The sequence below is a fragment of the Pseudoliparis swirei genome, chromosome 23, assembly GCF_029220125.1.
Source record: "Pseudoliparis swirei isolate HS2019 ecotype Mariana Trench chromosome 23, NWPU_hadal_v1, whole genome shotgun sequence".
NCBI lineage: Eukaryota > Metazoa > Chordata > Actinopteri > Perciformes > Liparidae > Pseudoliparis > Pseudoliparis swirei.
The window spans coordinates 2483213-2505712 of NC_079410.1; the positions used below are offsets into that span (position 1 = coordinate 2483213).

Here is a 22500-nt window from a genome sequence, read left to right on the forward strand (position 1 = left end):
CATGGAGTGAGTCATTAGAATCATTGGCCTTTGAAAGCATGTCATATCCGATACGATAGGCGGCGCTGTTTTCATTACGACTCGTGGTGATACAGCCATTTCCGCTTGACCTCTTCACCACCAACAACAACAACATTTGGAGAAAGATGGCGAACAGAGAGCGAGGCGAAGCGACATCCCTCTACTATTTTTCCATGGTGTTCATAGGAGTACAGCGAATGCAAATGGCGCTGTTGGCTGAGTTGATAACGGAGAGAAGACGCCGTCGCCGAAGGTACACAGAGAATTTAATTTATCGTCTCTTTCGACTTCTGGGTCACGACATGGGAGGGAGGGAGGGAGGGAGGAGGAGGAGGAGGAGGGCGGCGGGATCTCAAGCATGCGCAAAGACGCAAAGTCCAGTTCCGAATCGAATTCAGAGTTACATGCCGCGAGAGTCGAATTATCAACTGGATCGGACCGAGCTATCCAGGGTGTTAATCGGACCGAAGTCGGACCGCACATAGTCCAGTCCGACTAAGCCATTTTTACCGTATGTAAACCATTGGATTTCAGTCCATTGGCCCAATAACGAGACCTTATGTCATACACTCTCGTGTTCTCTCTCTCTCTCTCTCTCTCTCTCTCCCTTTAACTGTCCGGTAATGGCGTATTGAGCCGGTGGCGCTCCAGAAGCCATTAGAGCTGGATGGGGAGGAGGCTCTGAACACAAAAGGCCCATTGTGGGGAAGAGGATTGCGTGTCAGGAGGAGGGGGCACTGAAGCCATCTCCGAGGGTCACCGAGAGACAATCGCTCTGCTCAACGAGCCTTTAACCTGGGGCAGGCGCGTCTCTAGGATTTGGATATATCCGGGGCTTAGCCAGTGCGAGCGTTGTCGACGGGGGGGGGGGGGGGGGCTAGTGAGTTTTTCGAGTGAGAGTGTGCTCACCTGTGTGCGCGGATGTGTCGGCGCGTATCACGGCAGAGCGATGCGCGTTATGGGAGCGGCGGCTGGGCTTAGCGGAGGTGTTAACCACTTGTGTACCAAATCTTTTTTTTTTTTTGGTTGAAAACATTCGGGGCTAATGAAAAAACATCCGGGGCTTTAGCCGTATATCTGCATGGCGGCACACGGAGAGCTAATTACTGACCTGCAGCAGAGAGAACAATCATAGGGGGGGGGGGGGGGGGCACGTTGTCTGCAATTCATATAAAAGCCCTCTGGGGTAAATAATATCATCAGCTAGACGTCGTCTCCACGGCGACCACCAGGAGGAGCATCAACGCCTCCGCAGCGTCAATCAGATCCATCGAATCAATTCTTATCGAGACGCCCGACTATTCAGTGCCTCATGAATTGGGCGAGAGACGGGAGAGAGAGAGAGGAGGAGGAGGAGAGAGAGAGAAAGAGGGAGAGAGAGAGGAGGAGGAGAGAGAGAGGGAGAGAGAGAGAGAGAGGGAGAGAGAGAGAGGAGGAGAGGAGGAGGAGGAGAGAGAGAGAAAGAGGGAGAGAGAGAGGAGGAGGAGAGAGAGTGAGAAAGAGGGAGAGAGAGAGGAGGAGGAGGAGGAGAGAGAGAGGGGGGGGTGGGGAGAGGAGGAGGAGGAGGAGGAGAGAGTTTTTGTTTGTTCTGTACTGTGTTGAAATGTATATTTTGTGTAAGCACCGAGACACTTTACCCAGTCAAATTCCTTGTTTGTGCAAACTGACTTGGCCAATAAAACTGATTCTGATTCTGATTCTGAGAGAGAGAAAGAGGGAGAGGGAGAGAGAGGAGGAGGAGAGAGAGAGGGAGAGAGGAGGAGGGGGAGAGAGAGAGAGGGAGAGGGAGAGAGGAGGAGGAGGAGAGAGGGAGAGGGAGAGAGAGAGGGAGGGGTTTCCTGTGGAAGAATCCTGGTCTGTAATCTGATTGCGCAACCTTCATGAATCCAGCTTTTAGGAGAAGATGGATATGAATGGAAAGTTTAATATTTAATATAATAATAATAATAAAATAAAGTAAATAATTATATATTAATAATATTAATAAAATGATAATAATAATATAATGATAATAATACTATTAATAATAATAATAACAACAGTAATTATAATAATAAAAATAGGTAATAATAACAACAATATTAATTATAATAATGATAATAATAATAATAATATTATAAATAAGAATAACAATAGTAATAATAATAATGATAATAATAGTAATAATTTACATATTAATAATAATAATAATAATAACAATAATAATAATAATAACAACACTGACTCACCCCAAACATCTGCCGCAGGTCTGGGTCCCTGAAGCGGAAGGGGATGTTGGACACGTGCAGCCTCTTGGGCTGCTGCTTCTCCGAGGACTCAGAGAGCTGCAGCTGGGACTCTGAGGACGTCACGTCCTCCGTCTGAGGGAGGAGACACGGGCCGCCGTTAGTGGACTGCACCTCCTGGTGGAGGGGGGGGGGGGGAGAGGGGGGGTGCAGGGTGCAGCTAACCAACTCACTCAGCCGTCTGCCATTTGAAAAAAACCTCTTATTAATCTCTTGCACTTAGCTCTTGATCAACTTAACACACACACACACGCACCTACAAACAAACACACACACATACACACACACACACACGTACACACACACATACACACACACACACACACACATATACATACACATAACACACACTACTAAACAACATGTACAATATGCTGATACTTTGTTTATATACTTTGTTTATATATATATATATACTTTTATTCAGTCTGTACATATATTCTACTGTTTTAATGTATATTATTCTACTGATGTTTTCTTTTTAATGCTTATTATATTACTTGTTTCTATTTTATTATTCGTTTATCAGTGAGCTATACTACTGTGATCCTGTAATTTCCCCACTGAGGGACTAATAAAGGAATATCTTATCTTATCTTATCTTACACCTACACACACACACATACACACACCTACACACACACGCACCTACACACACACCTACATACGCACACACACACACACATACACACACACACATACACACACATACACACACACACACACACACACACACACACACACACACACACACACACACACACACTAACACTGCAGCTTTTCAGTTTCCTTAATTTAAATGGTCATGAATGAAAATCTTCATTTGATACAATTCAAAAGAGATTATGAATTAATATTTCGTTATAATCCCTTCTTCTACTCCTCCTCCCTTATTCTTCTTCTTCTTCTTCTTCTTCTCTCAGGATTTGGGTCTGACTCTCTCTTTGAAGTGAGCTGGTCTGAGGTCCCTGGAGGTCCTGGGCCACCTCTCCAGTATAGGGTTGGTGTGTGTGTGTGCGGGGGGGTGGGGGTGGGGGGGGGGAACTCGGACAGAAACAAGAGAGCAGAAGCAGCGAGAGAGTCGGGCCGGCTCATTAAAAACACTCTGCGGGGGTATCCATACGCTTCACTCCATCCTCCAGCCTCCCTTCCCTCGCTTTTTAAAGTCTTTAAGTCAAGAAGATGTGCAGAGTGAAGCGTCTCCGGGGGGGGGGGGGGGGGGATCTGCTCCCTTAATCTGTGCTCCTGCAGGGTGCCCAATCAAAGGCACCCGGCCCCATCAGAGGATGAACACTCTCTGTTTACACCCCACTAATCTCATCCCTCTGTCCTCCCGGAGAGAGAGAGCGAGAGCGAGAGAGAGAGGAGAGAGTGGAGGAGGAGGAGGAGGGAGGAGAGGGGGGAGACCTCTCATATCTCCATGGCCACCGTCTCCGGGTTTTCTTCACAGCGGGGGAGCAGATGAAACGAAACCACAAGTGAAATAGAGAGAGAGAGAGAGCGGAGGAGTGGTGTACAGTGTCAATGCGCTGAGGGGGAGGAGGAGCAGGCTGAACCTCCTGCCAAGTTTCTCCTCACTCTGAACTTTTTGCCGTGTCAGCGTTACTGAGGGCAGCCGATCCCGGAAAATAAAAAGTGTCCGTCGTCCAATGGGAGGCTTGTCCAATGGGAGGCTCGTCCAATGGGGAGGCTCGTCCAATGGGAGGCTCGTCCAATGGGGAGGCTCGTCCAATGGGAGGCTCGTCCATTGGGAGGCTCGTCCAATGGGAGGCTCGTCCAATGGGAGGCTCGTCCAATGGGGAGGCTCGTCCAAGGTGAGGCTCGTTCAATGGGAGGCTCGTCCAATGGGGAGGCTCGTCCAACGGGAGGCTCGTCCAATGGGGAGGCTCGTCCAATGGGAGGCTCTTCCAATGGGGAGGCTCGTCCAATGGGGAGGCTCGTCCAACGGGAGGCTCGTCCAATGGGGAGGCTCGTCCAACGGGAGGCTTGTTCAATGGGGAGGCTCATCCAATAGTGGACCTAGAAAGTTTGAGCGAGTCCACAGGAGATCGAGGACATATTGAAGTCCTCAAAAGTAAAAAGGCGGCTCTCGCCGACCTGTTCGAAGTTAAAGTACAAGGCGCACTGGTCAGGTCCCGATTCCAGACCATCGCGAGATGGACACTCCTCTAGCTTCTTCTTCGGCCTGGAGAAGAGGAGGGCAGGCGAGTGATCCACTCACTGCTGACGGACGCAGGGCAGCCGGTTGTGGAGCCAAGCCAGATCCGGAAGCGAGCGGTTTTACCTCCCTTTATGCCACTGAGTATAGGGAGGAGGAGAGTCGACGGAGGGGCTCTGTGGGGAGCTGCCTCAGGTCTCCGAGGAGACTAATGAGGAGCTCGACAGACCCATAACCCCCCAAGAGCTGAAAGCTGCCCTGCTGGGAATGCAGGGAGGGCGCGCCCCCGGAATCGACGGCCTCCCCGCTGAATTTTATAAAAAGTACTGGGATGTCCTCGGAGGGGACATCCTAGACGTCTTCAATGAGAGTCTGGCCTCTGGTTCCATGCCAGTGCTAACCCTGCTGCCTAAAAAAGGAAACCCGCAGGACATCGGTAACTGGCGCCCTGTGTCTCTGCTGTGTGTGGATTACAAGCTTCTGTCCAGGGTCCTGGCCTCCAGGCTGAGGGGAGCTATGGAGCAGGTCCTCCATCGGGACCAGACCTACTGTGTGCCCGGCAGGTCCATGGTGGACAACGTCCACCTCATTCGGGATGTTTTGGAGGTCTCCAGCTCGTTGGGTATGGACACTGGTCTGATTTCTCTAGATCAGGAAAAGGCTTTTGACCGCGTTGAACACGGCTTCCTCTGGAAAGTTCTGGGGAAGTTTGGGTTCAGCGCTGGTTTCATAGCTAAGATCAAGGTGTTGTACAGTAATGTTGAGAGTGTGCTGAAGATAAACGGCAGGCTGTGTGCTCCTTTTAGAGTGGGTAGAGGGGTCCGGCAGGGCTGTGCTCTGTCCGGGATGCTCTACGCACTCTCCTCAGCCCTCCTCATTAAAATACGCTCTAGCCTACATGGTTTGGTTTTACCTGGTTTTAGTAAGAGAATGATTTTATCGGCATATGCCGACGACGTTGTTGTTTTTATTAAGAACCAAAATGATGTGAACCTTTTAAATCAAATAGTACATGATTTTAGCATGGCATCGTCAGCGAGGGTGAACTGGAAGAAGAGCGAAGCCCTCGCTGTGGGGGAGTGGCGTGGCGGCCTCCCGGTTCTTCCACAAAAGCTCATATGGAAAAAGGACGGTTTTAAATATTTAGGGATTTACCTCGGAGGAAAAGACATGGTCCAGAAGAACTGGGAGGGCGTCACAGAGAAGATAGAGGGGAAACTTTCCAAGTGGAAGTGGCTGCTCCCCCAGATGTCTTTTAACCCTTGTGTTGCCTTAGGGTCATTTTGACCCGAATCAATATTACACCCTCCCCCCGCCTTTGGGTCATTTTGACCCGATTCAATGTTTCACCCTCCTGTTACCTTTATATTTACTAACATATTTTACCCTTTGGGTTCAATTTGACGCCAGCAATTAAAACCTCCAGAAAATTATTAGAATTAATATTGTTTTCCAAGTTTAAGTGTGAGGCACTTTATGTTTGTTTGTTGACTACCGAAAGAACACCGACATTAAACATTGAATGGGGTCAAATTAATCCTAAGGCGGGGGAGGGTGTAATATTGATTCGGGTCAAAATGACCCTAAGGCAACACAAGGGTTAAAGGTAGAGTACTGGTTTTAAACAATCTTATTGCATCCCAACTGTGGCACAGGTTGACCTGTTTAGACCCTCCCTCGGACTTCTTAGCCAATATACAAAGGAAAATGGTGGATTTTCTTTTGGGAGGGTCTACACTGGGTGCCAGAGGGGGTGCTGTTTTTAACCAGAGAGGAGGGGGGACAGGGCCTTGTCCACCTGGCCAGCCGGACGGCCACTTTTAGATTACAGTTTGTTCAGAAGTTTTTAACGAGTCCGGGGTTTTTAGTGTGGCGAGACGTGGCCAGCTGCATCCTCAGACGTGCTGACAACCTGGGGCTGGATACTGCTCTGTTTTTAATAGACTCCAGTATTTTAAAGCTAAGTAGGCTGCCTCCTTTTTATCAGGGTGTTTTTAAGTCGTGGGCCCTTTTTAAACACGAAAGGTGCCCACAGTCTGACTCTCTGTTCTGGTTGTTGAGAGAACCATTAATTCACAGGGCAAAACTAGACATTAGCAGCAGCGTCAACCCTGGACTAACGGGAGCGCTGCTGCGAACAAAGACTCTTTGCCTGCAGCAGTTGGTGGATGCAGTGGGGCCGACGCTGAGCGACCCCCCGGCCCTGGGCTCCCTGCTGGGTCTGCATTCCGACCGGGTGGCGAGGAGGCTCCTGGAGCTGTGGAGGCAGAGGCTGACCGGGTTGGAGAGGAGCCTCCTCAACGACTACAGCCAGCAGAGAGCAGAGCCGGACCCTGCAGACCCCTTCCCAGACATCTCCCTCAGCCCGGGGCTAGGGGACTCACCGCCCCTGCTAAGAACGAGCCACCCAGAAAACTGCACACTGAACAAAGCAGACAAGAAGACTTTGTATTTTAACCTCGTGAAGAGCATCAACAGGTCCAGACTGTGCAACAGACCGCCCACTGTGTGGTCAGAGAGACTTGGGCATGGAGGCCCTGGCCCGCAGTGGGGGGTCCTATACAAGCCTCCCCTGAAGAAAAGGACCGCTGACCTCCAGTGGCGGATTTTACATGGTGCTGTCGCGTCCAACGCTTTTATTTCAGTCATTAATCCCGCTGTCCTGAGCCAGTGCCCCTTCTGTGACCTCCGGGAGACTATTTACCATGTTTTTAACAAGTGTAAGAGACTTTTGAGTTTCTTCGCTCTTTTAACATTGGTTTTTAGTCTTTTTAATGTGGTTTTTACAGAGAAGGTTTTTTATCATGGGAGCTGCCTACAAAAAAACGGAAAAAGAAAAGTGGCAGCTGCTAAATTTTTTATCAGGCGAAGCCAAAATGGCCATTTATTTAACTAGGAAGTCCCGGGTGGAAAACAGAGAGGGGCAGGAAGCCAGGGCAGTGTGGCTCTGTAACATCAGAGCCAGACTCTGGCTGGAGTTCAGGTTTTATAAACACATTGGAGACCTGGATGCTTTTAACCAACGCTGGTGTTTTAAAGACATTGTTTGTTCTGTGGTGGAGGAGGAGTTGGTGTTTGCACCACTTTTTATTAGGTAGAATACGTTTTTATTTTTTTAATGGTTTTTGTGTGTGGTGTTTTGTATTTTAAACAACCTGATTTTTTAAAGCACTTTATTTTTTTAAAGAAGCTATGTAAAGGCTGAATTTTTTTTTTTAATAGTGTTTTTCAAAAATCAAATCTCTCTCTCTCTCTTTCTCTCTGTGTGTGTGTGTGTCTCTCTCTCTCTCTCTTTGACTTTTTGCATATTATAATAATTATTATTAATAATTCATCTTCAGTCAGATTCGGGGGAGAATCTGTTTTGGGAAATGGCAGACAGTTGGAGAGTGGGAGGGGGAGGAGGTACAAACAACAACAACAACAAAAACAACAACAACAACATTCCCATTGAAACACAGGTCGGGGGAGGGGCTTCACCATCAAAGTGCTGTGAGAGAAGCCACCGAGCATGCACACGTCTCTTCTGTTAAAGTACAATTGGTAACTTTATTATTTCTTTATTTATTTTTGCTGTTGTTTATTTGCTCAAATATCTCCTCATCAGGTTCACGCCTCCTGGTGTTGCTCCTCGTCGGCTTTTTAACGGCCGAACGGTGAATCAACGACTCGTCTCGGGTCGTGGATTTATTCATCGTATCGGTTGAGTTAACGAGCTGTGATTGGCAGCCAGATGACGGACTGCTCGCCTCTGATTGGTTGGTTTTTACTTCAGGGGCGGAGTCCTGCAAATGTTCCCGGAGCTTTGAAGGAACCAGACACGTCCCAAACAGATCTCTAGTCTTCACAATCCAGTCCCATGTCAAGACTTAACTCAAGTCCGAAGTCAAGACCCAAGTCAAGACCTAACTCAAGACCTAGGTTAAGACCCACGTCAAGACCTAGGTTAAGACCCAAGTCAAGACCTAGCTCATGCCCCAAGTCAAGACCCAAGTCAAGACCTAACTCAAGACCTAGGTTAAGACCCAAGTCAAGACCTAGCTCATGTCCCAAGTCAAGACCTAACTCAAGGCCCAAGTCAAGACCCACGTCAAGACCTAGGTTAAGACCCAAGTCAAGACCTAGCTCATGTCCCAAGTCAAGACCCAAGTCAAGACCTAGCTCATGTCCCAAGTCAAGACCCAAGTCAAGACCTAGCTCATGTCCCAAGTCAAGACCCAAGTCAAGACCTAGCTCATGTCCCAAGTCAAGACCCAAGTCAAGACATAGCTCATGTCCCAAGTCAAGACCCAAGTCAAGACCTAGCTCATGTCCCAAGTCAAGACCCAAGTCAAGACCCAAGTCAAGACCTAGCTCAAGTCCCAAGTCAAGACCCAAGTCAAGACCTAGCTCATGTCCCAAGTCAAGACCCAAGTCAAGACCCAAGTCAAGACCTAGCTCAAGTCCCAAGTCAAGACCCAAGTCAAGACCCACGTCAAGAACTAGGTTAAGACCCAAGTCAAGACCCAAGTGAAGACCTACGTCAAGACCCACATCAAGACCCAAGTGAAGTGGATCGTGAGGACTTGTGACTTGTGACTCGAGTCCTCAGTCGAGTTTGTTGTAGTTTTATTTTACATATTTTGTTACCAACTGCAGCTTTAACGGTGAAAATGTCACAGATCACAATCCACCAATTTTTAAATTGATGTTGGAAAGAATGCACATTTACACATCAGATTTTTCCTCTCGACATCAACAACAACAACACAACAACAACAACACAACAAAAGAAGGTAAAAAAAGTGGTAATAGTATATTTTACTTGCTGACAGCGTGTCGAGAACAGTGTTTGCAGATGATGAAGGACACTGACCGGTGCGGTCGTGGCGGCGGTGATGGCGGGCGTGCTGACATCGGCGCCGGCCGGCTCGCCGTGCGTTTGCGCCGGCGTGTAGAGGGTCATGGCGTGCTCGGGCACCCGGCTCTGCCCGCTGTAGTCCTGCGACGGAAGCGGGTGCGGCACCGCGAACTCCGCGGGGATGCCGTTCTGTGGGGGAGGCGGGTACTGGGCCGGGGTGTACGGCTGGGCCATGGCGTCCGGGGGGTTGGCGGCCTCTTGGTTACCCTAAAGAGAACGCACAACATTAGGGTCAGTTGTCGGGGGTCAGGGGCATCGGTTTGACAGCGGGGTGCTAGCGGTTCGGGTTCACCAGTGCCATTCCGGAAGCCGAGGGTTGGGTTGGGGAAACCGCCGTGGCATCGCATCTCAGCTAACGTCACGGACCTCCTGGGTCTCGGGTCACGAACCTCGGAAATGTCAAAGGTCTGAAAACGAGTGGAATCGTTTCCCCGTCAACGAGTCAACAAGAATCCAGAGAACGAGAAGGCTGCGCCCAAGAAAAACCTCATTAGAGGAACCTTCCCGTGGTTCCTTCAGGGCATTCCGAACTACAGGGAGACGTGACGACTGGGAAGAGGACGACTGGGACTCGTGCAAAGGGTCAGAGAAAAATCAAGTCCCAAATCGAGACCCAAGTCAAGAACCAAGTCTAGACTCAAGTCAAGAACCAAGTCGAGACCCAAGTCGAGAACCAAGTCAAGAACCAAGTCTAGACTCAAGTCAAGAACCAAGTCGAGACCCAAGTCGAGAACCAAGTCAAGACCCAAGTCAAGAACCAAGTCTAGACACAAGTCAAGAACCAAGTCAAGAACCAAGTCGAGAACCAAGTCAAGAACCAAGTCTAGACTCAAGTCGAGAACCAAGTCGAGAACCAAGTCAAGACCCATGTCAAGAACCAAGTCTAGACACAAGTCAAGAACCAAGTCTAGACACAAGTCAAGAACCAAGTCGAGAACCAAGTCAAGAACCAAGTCTAGACTCAAGTCGAGAACCAAGTCGAGAACCAAGTCAAGACCCATGTCAAGAACCAAGTCTAGACACAAGTCAAGAACCAAGTCGAGACCCAAGACCCAAGTCAAGAACCAAGTCTAGACTCAAGTCGAGAACCAAGTCGAGACCCAAGTCGAGAACCAAGTCAAGAACCAAGTCAAGACCCAAGTCAAGAACCAAGTCGAGACCCAAGTCGAGACCCAAGTCAAGAACCAAGTCTAGACTCAAGTCGAGAACCAAGTCGAGAACCAAGTCAAGACCCATGTCAAGAACCAAGTCTAGACACAAGTCAAGAACCAAGTCGAGACCCAAGACCCAAGTCAAGAACCAAGTCTAGACTCAAGTCGAGAACCAAGTCAAGAACCAAGTCAAGACCCAAGTCAAGAACCAAGTCAAGAACCAAGTCAAGACCCAAGTCGAGAACCAAGTCGAGACCCAAGTCGAGACCCAAGTCGAGAACCAAGTCGAGACCCAAGTCGAGACCCAAGTCGAGAACCAAGTCGAGAACCAAGTCGAGAACCAAGTCGAGAACCGGCCGGCATGAAAGCAGGAGAGAGGAGGGGAGAAAGAAAAGGAGAGGCAATAACACCAAAATCCAATAACACCGGCTGGAAAATTCCCTCAATCAAATCTAAAGATGGCGATGGTGCGAGCGGGATGCATAACTCTGAGGATAAGAGAGAGAGAGAGGAGGAGGAGGAGGAGGAGGAGGAGGAAAACAATAACAGTAAACAGATAGAGAAGTTTCTCCCTTTACAAGCTGGCTGGGGATGGAGAGAGATAAACGTGTTATAGTCTTCTTCTTCCTCTCGTTTGGCCTCTCTACAGACTTCCAGAGAACGCTCCAGGAGGATGAGGAAGAGAAGGAGGAAGAGGAGGAGGAGGAGGCGCAGGGTTTTTAATGAGAGCGCCCGAGCTGTAAACGGACGGAGGGATATAATAATTCTACTCTGACGCGTTGGCAAAGAAACCAAAGAACATTACGGAAAGACTCCATTATCCAGATGAGAAGAAGAAGAAGAAGAAGAAGAAGAAGAAGAAGAAGAAGAAGAAGAAGAAGAAGAAGAAGGGCCTTGAGAGAGGAAGAGGGATGCCCTGGCTCCTGCCTGACCTCATCCCTCTTCTCTTTTTCATTATACTGTATCTCTCTCCCTCTCTCCCCCTCCTTCTCCCCTCCCTCCCTCCTTCTCTTTAATGCAGAACTTTCTTCTTCTATGTTTTATCTCCACCCCGTGCTCCACTTCTCTCCCTCGCTCACGGTGTGACGTAACTCTCTCCACATCGGCAAGCTTCAACTTCTAGGAGCTCCGCCCCCTCACTCCCCCGTTTAAAGAGAAGAAGAAGAGAATACAAAGGAGAGAATATACAGAAAAGGAGCGCCTCCTGCTGACCCAAAGCTCCGCATCGCACGAAACATTGTGCATCATACGAACCATTGTGCATCGCACGAACCATTGTGCATTATATGAACCATTGTGCATCATTCGAACCATTGTGCATCACACGAACAATTGTGCATCGCACGAACCATTGTGCATCATACGAACCATTGTGCATCGCACGAACCATTGTGCATCGCACGAACAATTGTGCATTATATGAACCATTGTGCATCATACGAACCATTGTGCATCACACGAACAATTGTGCATCGCACGAACCATTGTGCATTATATGAACCATTGTGCATCACACGAACCAATGTGCATCACACGAACCATTGTGGATCACACGAACCATTGTGCATCACACAAACCATTGTGCATCACACGAACCATTGTGCATTACACGAACCATTGCGCATAACACGAACCATTGTGCGTCACACAAACCAATGTGCATCACACGAACCAATGTGCATCACACGAACCATTGTGCATCACACGAACCATTGTGCATCACACAAACCATTGTGCATCACACAAACCAATGTGCATCACATGAACCATTGTGCATCACACAAACCATTGTGCATCACGCAAACTATTGTGCATCACACGAACCATTGTGCATCACGCAAACTATTGTGCATCACACGAACCATTGTGCATCACGCAAACTATTGTGCATCACACGAACCATTGTGCATCACACGAACCATTGTGCATCACACGAACCATTGTGCATCACACAAACCATTGTGCATCACACAAACCATTGTGCATCACACGAACCATTGTGCATCACGCAAACTATTGTGCATCACACGAACCATTGTGCATCACGCAAACTATTGTGCATCACACGAACCATTGTGCATCACGCAAACTATTGTGCAACACATGAACGATTGTGCATCACACGAACCATTGTGCATCACATACATACATACACATACACACACATACACACATACATACACACACACACACACACACACATAATACACATAACACACATACACATATATATATAACATACACAAATACACACACACACTTACATATACACACACACTTACATACACACACACACACACACTTGTATACACACACACACATTTACATACACACACACACACTTACATACACACACACAGAGACCCCCACTGCACCTCCAGGTTCCAGGTTAATCGACCGGAGGCTCCGCCCCCCCAGCACCATGATGGAGAGGGCACCACCACCGTGACCACAGCGGTGAACAAACCACACTGTGGCAGCTGTCTCTAATTTGGCCTCGGCTGCTGGTGATTGGCAATCAGTCAGCAGCCGAGGCCGCGCTCATAAAAGCTCCCAGTGGAGCGGGGGGTGAGCAGAGTGTTGCGGTCTGCTCGCTGTGTGCTGACAAATAAAAGATGTCATCGAAAGAAACCTCTTGGTGCCTGGTTGGTCCTTGGTGCTGGTGGGGGAAACCCACGGGTAGCGGCATGAGACCTGCTACACACACACACACACACAGGAGAGGGGGAGAGGAGAGGGGGAGAGGGGGAGGAGAGGAAAGGGGGAGAGGAGAGGGGGAGGAGGAGGTGCCTGGATGATTGCTGTTAGAAGTGGGACAAATAAATGCGAATTGTTCCAGGGTTGGAAGTTCAGCAGGGGGATCCGTGGACCAGACGGGGAAGTACAGAACCCGCAATGTTAGTCCTAAAACACCAGATGTAAACATGGCACCTCTTGTGATATTCAAATGAAGACTTGTGTAATTGTGGTTTCGGAGCCCATAGCCTCACCATATGGGCCCAAGGTGATGTTACTGCGGAGTGAATAAACACAAGCCTGGATTCATGTGTGTTAACCTGCCTGTAGATCAATGTTCTTTGATATGAGAATGTAATCTATGTCTCCCATATGTTCTGTATCCTGACCCCCGGTTATAGCGTGTTCTGAGTCACCGCCAAGGTGAAGTCTCACAAGGTCTGGAAGGAGCTGTAAAGAGGGGACTTCCCCCAAAGAGCCTGAGAGATTAGATGAGGTCACAAAGGTGACCAAGCTCACTTAAATCGGCTAAGACAACGGTCCTCCTCTTTGATGGGGAGCCAAAGAGTCTCCCCGGAACCTCTCAGGATGAGGGGGGGGGGTGACCCCCATCAGCACCCAGAGGAGGACGGATGTCCGGTAAAAGTAGGAGGAGCCAGAGGGTATAAAAGATGACGAACAAGAGGAGCAAGGGTTGTTGTTGTTTTTTGGCTTCAGGCTTCCGTGAGAGAACTCGACTTGTACTTGTACTTTGTTTATTTCTACTTCCTGTTTTTGAATAAAATACTTGCTGCCTTGCGGTTTTAAAACTTTACACTCGGTTTGTGGACCTACTTTTTGTGAGGCCTATTTCTTCACCTGTCGATCCACCGGAAGGGGCCGAAGGCGGAGACCCGAGAGCGGACCCCCGCCGCCCCCGAGGTGAGTCTGAGCCCCGTCTGCACGGCCACACCCACTGACCTCAGCTACCAGGGCACAGACTGAGTCCTCACACACCTCCACTGACATGTACTGACGAGAGATATCGCTGCAGCTGGTGGACCTCCGGCTCTCGGCCGGGCCGTGGTTGGTTCCGGGACCGAGAGAGGGACTGACCTCGTCCTCGTCATGAGTTGTCCTAACATAGAATATGAATAAGTGTCCCGCCAGCCGCTCTCCGAGCCTTGTACCCTCGGCGTGTTGGGCTGAGACCAGATAATTGAATACCAGCTTTCTCTCCGGAGATCGTTCTGACATCATCTCGGTGTCGCCTCGAGCAGCCACCGCTGTCTGCGCGTCGCTCATCAGGCCCGGTCGCAGAATCAGAGAGGTTCCTGATCTCCGCCTCGCCGAGCTCCTCGTTCCCCTCGTGAGCCAGGCGGGATACCGTGACTGGGCGACCGTCAGAGAGGCCGGGCATCGTGACCCTGACCCGTGACCTCTCCGGAGCGCAGGCTGTCAGGGTGAAGCCAGAGCGTCGCCGACGGGCTTTTACCACCGTTTTCTGCACTGTCCTTAGAGCTATTTCCTCAATAAAGTTACGGTGTGCACTGGCTCCTCCCATCTCCTCTCCTCCTCCTCTCCTCTCCCCCTCCTCTCCCCCTCCTCTCCCCCTCCTCTCCTCTCCCCCTCCTCCCCTCCTTTCCTCCTCTCCTCCTCCCCCCTCCTCTCCCTCTCCTCCCCTCCTCTCCCCTCCCCTCCTCTCCCTCTCTCCCCTCCCCTCCCTCCTCTCCCCTCCTCTCCCTCCTCCCCTCCCCCTCCCTCCTCCTCCTCCCCTCCTCTCCCCCCTCCTCTCCCCTCCTCTCCCCTCCTCTCCTCTCCTCTCCTCCCCCGTTTTTTTTTCTCCACTTCATTTGTGTGAGAAAAGTAAAATCGGTTGTTGGAGATAATGACCCGGGCGACTTCGGCTGCGAGTCGATGTCGGGCCCCGAAGACGCTCTTCTCTCCCCCCCCCCCCCTCCTATGGAGGACTTAAAATGACTAAAGTATAAATAAATAAATAAATGAATGCATGAATAAATAAAAGAATAAATAAATAAATGCTTAAATAAATGTATAAATGAATAAATAAAAGCTTAAATAAATGTATAAATAAATAAATAAATGTATAAATAAATAAATAAATGCTTAAATAAATGTATAAATAAATACAGGAATGAATAAATAAGTTATAAATCAACAAGACATCATTAAATAAATATATTTCTGCATTTCTGTATTTCTTCATTTATTTATTTATCTATTTATGTGTCCACACGTATTTCTTCATTTATTTATGTGTGACATTTACGTGTCCGTATATTCAAATGAGCTGGGCGGTCCGAACCTCTGTCTAAAGCATGATTGGTCACAGGAGTGTGATGCACCTGGTGTGTTGTGCTCAACTACTTCTGCCTGGCACATGATGCTGAAGTTGACTCGCTCAGCTCACCGTTAGCAGAACTTAGCCTAGACAGCTTTTTGACTTCAGCCGTTTATCAATTCCAAGAACACTGAGTACAGACTTGTGTTCTTTTGGAGTCTGGTCTTTGGAATCTGGTCTTGGGAGTCTGGTTTTGGGAGTCCAGACTCGAGGACGCAGGACGGTCTTTCTGGTCTTGTGACGTCACCACATCAACTGTTCTTGCGCATGAATTTACTCCAATTATTCACTGTAAAATACTTTACAGTGGAGTAGAATGTGTTGCGGTGTCCACTGTTGTTTGGCGTAGGCTACGAATAAACGATAATAAATATACAACGTCTCGTAGCTTCCTGACCCAGGGTCGCTACAATATGAAATTATGAATCTTAACCCTCAGTCAAATTGACGTAACGTTATCTTTTAGTAAATAATGAACTCGTTGTGCTCTTTAGATCCTCCAAAACCTAATTATATCTTATGTTTAGCCGCTACGGAGACGTCAGAGCCAGCGGAGCATTTCAAAAAGTCCTGCCGAGATCAGGCTTCTCTCGCGGCCACACAGCACGCTGACCGCCTGAGCTCACTGGTCCCGAGCAGGACCTCAAATCTCCGTCACATATCCTTATTAGGCTGAATCTCGATAAACCGACCACAGATTTGATGCTTAAACAACTAACTTCTCGGCTGAAAACATCCTTAAATTACATTCCGTGACTCAACAACTGTAGTATTTAGAATGTACAGACAAGAATGCATAATAAACGCTGTTCGTCTACAGATCCAAGTGCTAGGGATCGATTGCTTCTGTCTTGCTCCCTGACTTGACCAATCCTGTTCAACAATGAGGTTCGGACCGCCCAGCTCATTTGAATATACGGACACGTAAATGTCACACATAAATAAATGAAGAAATACGTGGACACATAAATAGAGATATAAATAAATGAAGAAATACAGAAATGTAGAAATACATTTATTTAATGATGTCCTGTTGAGTTATAACTTATATTTATTAATTTCTGTATTTATTTCTGTATTTATACATTTATTCTTGTATTTATTTATTTATTTATACATTTATTTAAGCATTTATTTATTTATTCTTGTATTTATTCATGCATTCATTTATTTATTTATTTATACTTAAGTCATTTTGAGTCCTCCATACCCTCCCCTCCCTCAACGCGAGCCTTCCTCGTTGTTCGCCCGTCGTCGTGAAGCAGAGGGAGAGTTCATCTTCTCCGCTCCCTCAATGATAGATTATTTATGTTAGCCGGGCGGCGCTAGTGGCGGCGAGCGTTACCAGAGTTACGAGAGTCATATGGACTCCGGGTCCTCAACTAACCAACAAACAAACAAATAAATATAAACAAATGAAAAGCAACAAACACGTCGAGGAGCGAGGAGCGGCCGCTGCTTTGACTCCGCCCCTTGCTTTGGAAGATTGCTCTCGACCAATGAGAGGAGGCGAGGCCCGACCGGCGATGTGGGCGGAGCCTCTTGATGAGCGTTCTGAGGAACTCTGTCGGGCCGTGAAGAAGTGAACATGGTTGTCATGTTGATATCTGTACCGCTCGGCATGCTGGGTAATGACACCTGGTGGTGGTGTGTGTGTGTGGGGGGGGGGGGGCAAAACGCCTTTACTTAAGCGTGCGGGGACATCTCGCCGTGACATTCGCTGACCGCTGTGACAACTGCAAACGTATGCAAATGAATAATGAAGAGAGAGAGGGAGAGGGAGAGAGAGGGAGAGAGAGAGAGAGGGAGAGGGAGAGGGAGGGAGAGCGAGAGAGAGGGAGAGGGAGGGAGAGAGAGAGCGAGAGAGGGAGAGAGAGAGAGAGGGGGAGAGAGAGAGGGAGACTCTCATTACGACCCGATGCCTCCCACCGGACGGCGAGCATGTCAGGGAGCGAGGGAACGAGAGGAGAGATAAACGGGGGAGGGGCAACAGGTGTAACTGCCCCTAATATATTCATGACCTCTCTGTTTCCCGTCTCTCTGCAGCATCGCCAGGTTCACGTGGATTCTTTGAAGTGAAAGAATGCCGACTCTACAGCCCCCCCTCCCTCTCCCCCCCCTCCCCCCTGCTGGAGAGCCGGGGCTCATCTAATCAGGGGGCTAATCCCAGTTAGTAAGATTAGAGAGATAACTTTGATTCATCACAGTCCATCGGTTCATCATGTCGCGCTGAGCTCTTCTTCACTCATCCCTTTGTTTACTCTCCCTCCGGGGGGGGGGGGGGGGGGGGAGATATTAGGGATATTAATGACCCGTGGCTCTCGTCTCCGTAATGAGGAGGGTTATTAACTGTGATCAAACGCTGTGAGAGAAAACTGGTGAGATCTCGGTGAGAAGAAGAGGAGGAGAGGAAAGGAGAGGAGAGGAGGAGAGGAGAAGAGGAGGAGGAGAGGAGAGGAGAAGAAGAGGAGAGGAGGAGGAGAGGAGAGGAGGAGAGGAGAAGAAGAAGAGGAGGAGGAGAGGAGAGGAGAAGAAGAAGAGGAGGAGGAGAGGATGAAAGGAAGGAGAATATAGGAGAAGAAGAAAAAGAAGAAGTGGAAAGAATAAAGATCATATTGTAGGGGTATACAAATTCACGCGGGCCCTTTAAGGAAAGGGGCGTAGCCCTGGTGACGAGGGGGTTAAAGGTTCACCAGGAAGTAGAGAAAGATACAGGTGTTGCAAAGGAAAATAAACAACCACGGTCAAGCAGAACCACTCGACTTCGTTATTTCCGCACACCTACATTGGTGACCCTGATTTCTCATGGACGTTTCCGGAGAGAAGATGACGACACATGCAGTTTCGCTGAAGCTACCAGAGTTTTGGGAGACGCAGGCATCGGTGTGGTTCACGCAAACTGAAGCTCAGTTTGCCTTAAAAGACGTTACAGCGGACGCCACCAAGTACTACTATGTCGTGGCGGCCCTCGGCAGTTCTACAGCGGGCCGAGTGGCGAGCATCCTGGAGGATCCGCCGGAGAGGGGCGAGTACGCCCGGTTGAAAGACCGGCTGCTGAAGACCTTCGGGCTGTCTGACTGAGCGGGCTCAGCTTGCTCTCGCTGAGCGGCCTCGGCGACAGCAAGCCGTCAGAACTCATGGACACAATGTTAGCTCTGCTGGGACGGCACAGACCCGACTTTCTGTTTCAAGAACTATTTCTGCAGCAGCTATCCCTGCCGGTGCGAGCCGCGTTGGCCAACACCGCGATCACCGACTGTCGGGAGTTAGCCGAAGAGGCTGATAAGTTTTTTCTGGCTGGCCAACAGAGCTATACGGCGGCGCTGAGGCCGACTCAACCCACGGCATGGCAGCCGGGAGAGACGGATGTCGTTGCCACAGCGACAGCAGCGAGCCAACGGCAGAGGTCTACCGGCATGTGCTATTACCATGCTAGGTTTGGGCCGAAGGCGACACGCTGCAAATCTCCGTGCAGTTTCAGCGGGACGGGAAATGCCAGAGCCGGCGCTCAGTAACAGCCATGAGCGTCGGTCGGGAAGGCTGCTGTTCATCAAGGACGACGTTTCCGGGCGGCGCTTTCTCTGCGACACGGGTGCGCAGAGGAGCGTGGTGCCTGCATCGCGGGTGGACATGCTGACCGGCGGGCAGGGCCCCCCCCTAGAAGCAGCTAACGGGACCCCCATACGCACGTTTGGGACGCGGTGCCTGGAGCTGTCCTTTACGGGGCAGCGTCTCAGCCGGGACTTCGTCACTGCCAAGATTGCCGTTCCCCTGCTGGTCGCAGATTTCCTCTGCGCTCATGGATTATTGGTGGACGTAAAGGGCCGCCGCCTGATAAATGCGGTAACGTTTAGCTCTTACCCATGTACATTAAGTGGAGCTGGCTCTACCGGATTAGCTAGCATGCTGACGGTGGATGAGGAGTTTCTGCAGCTGCTGGCCAAGTTCCCGGACCTCACGCAGCCCACCTTCTCGTCCTCCACGGTCAGACACGGGGTGGAGCATCACCTCTCTACCACTGGCCCGCCGGTACATGCCTGGGCCCGGCGCCTGGACCCGGCGAAGCTCACCATCGCCAAGGCTGAGTTCGAGAACATGGAGCGCCTGGGCATTATTCGCCGCTCCAACAGTCCGTGGGCTTCACCCCTGCATATCGCACCAAAGCCTGGGGGCGGGTGGCGCCCGTGTGGAGATTACCGCCGGCTCAATGACGCAACGGTTCCGGATCGGTATCCGGTTCCACATATTCAAGACTTTTCTGCCCACTTGGCGGATAGCGTGGTGTTTTCAAAAGTAGACCTTGTGCGAGGTTACCACCAGGTGCCTGTTCAGCCAGCGGACGTCCCCAAGACGGCGGTGATCACTCCGTTCAGCCTGTTCCAGTTCCTGAGGATGCCTTTCGGACTCAAGAATGCAGCGCAGACATTCCAGCGCCTGATGGACACGGTGCTGAGGGACCTGCCTTTTCTGTTTGTCTACTTGGACGACATACTGGTTGCCAGTACATCAAGGGCCGAGCACATGTCTCACCTTCGGATACTGTTTGATCGCCTCAGCCAGCATGGGTTGATCGTCAACCCGGCTAAATGCCAGTTTGGATTATCCACCATTGACTTTCTGGGGCATCGCATCACAAAGGACGGGGCGATTCCCCTCCCATCAAAGGTGGAGGCAGTCACTAATTTTGCGCGTCCACTCACAGTGAAGGCCCTGCAAGAGTTTTTAGGCATGATCAATTTTTACCACCGCTTTATCCCCCGAGCAGCCCAGTTGATGCGGCCCCTGTACGAGGCCCTGAAGGACAAGGCCAGCAAAAAGATGGTGGACTGGACCGAAGAACGGGAACGGGCGTTCGTGGATGCTAAAATGGCTCTGGCGGAGGCAACAATGTTGGCACACCCGTCCCCTGAAGCTCCGATTGCCATCACCACGGATGCTTCGGACTACACGGTGGGCACCGTGCACGAGCAGTGGGTGAAGGGGGCGTGGCAACCGCTCGCTTTCTTCAGCCGGCAGTTGCGCCCGAATGAGCGGAAGTACAGTACGTTCGACCGAGAACTCCTCGGCCTTTTTCTGGCCATTCGGCATTTCCGGTTCTTGCTGGAGGCTCGGCAGTTCACCGCGTATGTGGACCACAAGCCGCTGACGTTTGCCATGAGGAAGAGCGCCGAACCGTGGTCTGCGCGGCAGCAACGCCAGCTTGCCTACATATCAGAGTTCACGACAGATCTGCAGCATGTCGCAGGCAAGGAGAACCTGGTCGCAGACTGCCTCTCCAGGGCCGTCACCGGGGCTGTCCAGATGGGATTGGACTACAGCAAGATGGCCGAGGAGCAGATTACAGACCCAGGCGTTCTCGGATTGAGGACGGCAGAGACGGGGCTGCGGTTGGAGGACGTTCCGTTTGGCGAGACCGGCACAACGCTTCTGTGCGACGTCTCCACAGGCCAGCCACGGCCGGTGGTTCCCGACGGCTGGAGGCGACAGGTGTTCCAGACGGTGCATGGGCTGTCACACCCTGGCACGAAGGCGTCACAGAAGTTGGTGGCAGCAAAGTTCGTCTGGCACGGGCTGAAGAAGGATGTACGAGAGTGGGCCAGGACCTGTGTGGTGTGCCAGCGCGCCAAGGTCCACCGTCACATAAAGGCCCCTTTAGCACAGTTCTCGGTGCCGGAAAGGAGGTTTGACCACGTGAATGTGGACTTGGTGGGCCCTTTGCCCCCATCCCGGGGTTTCACGTACCTCCTCACAATGGTGGACCGAACCACTCGCTGGCCAGAAGCGGTGCCGTTGGCATCGACAACAACGGAGGAAGTGGCTCGGGCTTTCATTTCAACCTGGGTTTCCAGGTTCGGAGCCCCAGCTGATGTATCCTCAGACCGAGGCCCGCAGTTCACATCGGAGCTGTGGAATGCGGTGGCAGGAAGCCTCGGAGTAAAGCTCCATCGGACAACGGCCTACCACCCACAGGCTAATGGGTTGTGCGAGCGCTTCCATCGCTCTTTGAAAGCTGCTCTCCGGGCCAGCCTCAAAGACAGTGGTTGGGTGGACAGGCTTCCGTGGGTCATGTTGGGGCTTAGGTCGGCCCCCAAGGAGGATCTACAGGCCTCATCTGCCGAGCTGGTTTATGGACAGCCACTGCGGGTCCCGGGGGAGTTTATCTCCAAAGTCACAGACCCAGGAGAGAGAAACATTGTGGGAAAAGGCCAGGCTGTTCAAACCGGTGCCCACATCGCAGCACGGCCTGCCGCAGTCACACGTCCCATCCAGCCTCAAGTCAGCGGAGTATGTGTTTGTTCGCCAGGACTGCCACCGGGGAACCTTTCAACCCCCCTATATCGGGCCGTTTCGCGTTCTGGAGACCGGAGACAAAGCCTGCAAGATCGACATGGGCGGCCGCCTGGAATACGTGTCGGTAGACCGCCTTAAACCGGCACATTTGGACCTGGACCAGCCGGTAAGGGTGGCTCTACCCCCACAACGGGGGCGACCTCGTGCCCTGGTACCTGCCCACAACAAAACCCAAGGGGAAGCCTCAACGGAGGGCCTGCCCCCAGCCCCAGAGACACGGAGTCGTGCAGGTCGATTGATCCGGGCCCCGAGACGTTGAGCTGTTGGTGGGGGCTAGGTGAATTCTGGGGGGAGGCATGTAGGGGTATACAAATTCACGCGGGCCCTTTAAGGAAAGGGGCGTAGCCCTGGTGACGAGGGGGGTTAAAAAGGCACCAGGAAGTAGAGAAAGATACAGGTGTTGCAAAGGAAAATAAACGACCACGGTCAAGCAGAACCACTCGACTCTTCGTTATTTCCGCACACCTACAAAATAATATATATTTGTTTTAATATATTTTATTTAATATTTTTAAATTATGTCATGTATATATAAATATGTATATATAAAATAAATA

General features: G+C 50.4%; 1 protein-coding gene across 1 annotated transcript in view; it reads right to left on the minus strand.

Annotated features, from left to right (window-relative positions):
- The window catches only part of LOC130188455 (RNA binding protein fox-1 homolog 3-like), a 149739-nt gene that overhangs the window by 8808 nt on the left and 118431 nt on the right, over positions 1–22500 (minus strand). Inside the window, exons 3-4 of the mRNA XM_056406828.1 lie at positions 9320–9571; positions 2250–2381 (exon numbers count right to left, since the gene is read on the minus strand). Of these exons, the coding sequence (XP_056262803.1) occupies positions 2250–2381; positions 9320–9571 (384 nt within the window). The remainder of the gene's footprint in view (positions 1–2249; positions 2382–9319; positions 9572–22500) is intronic.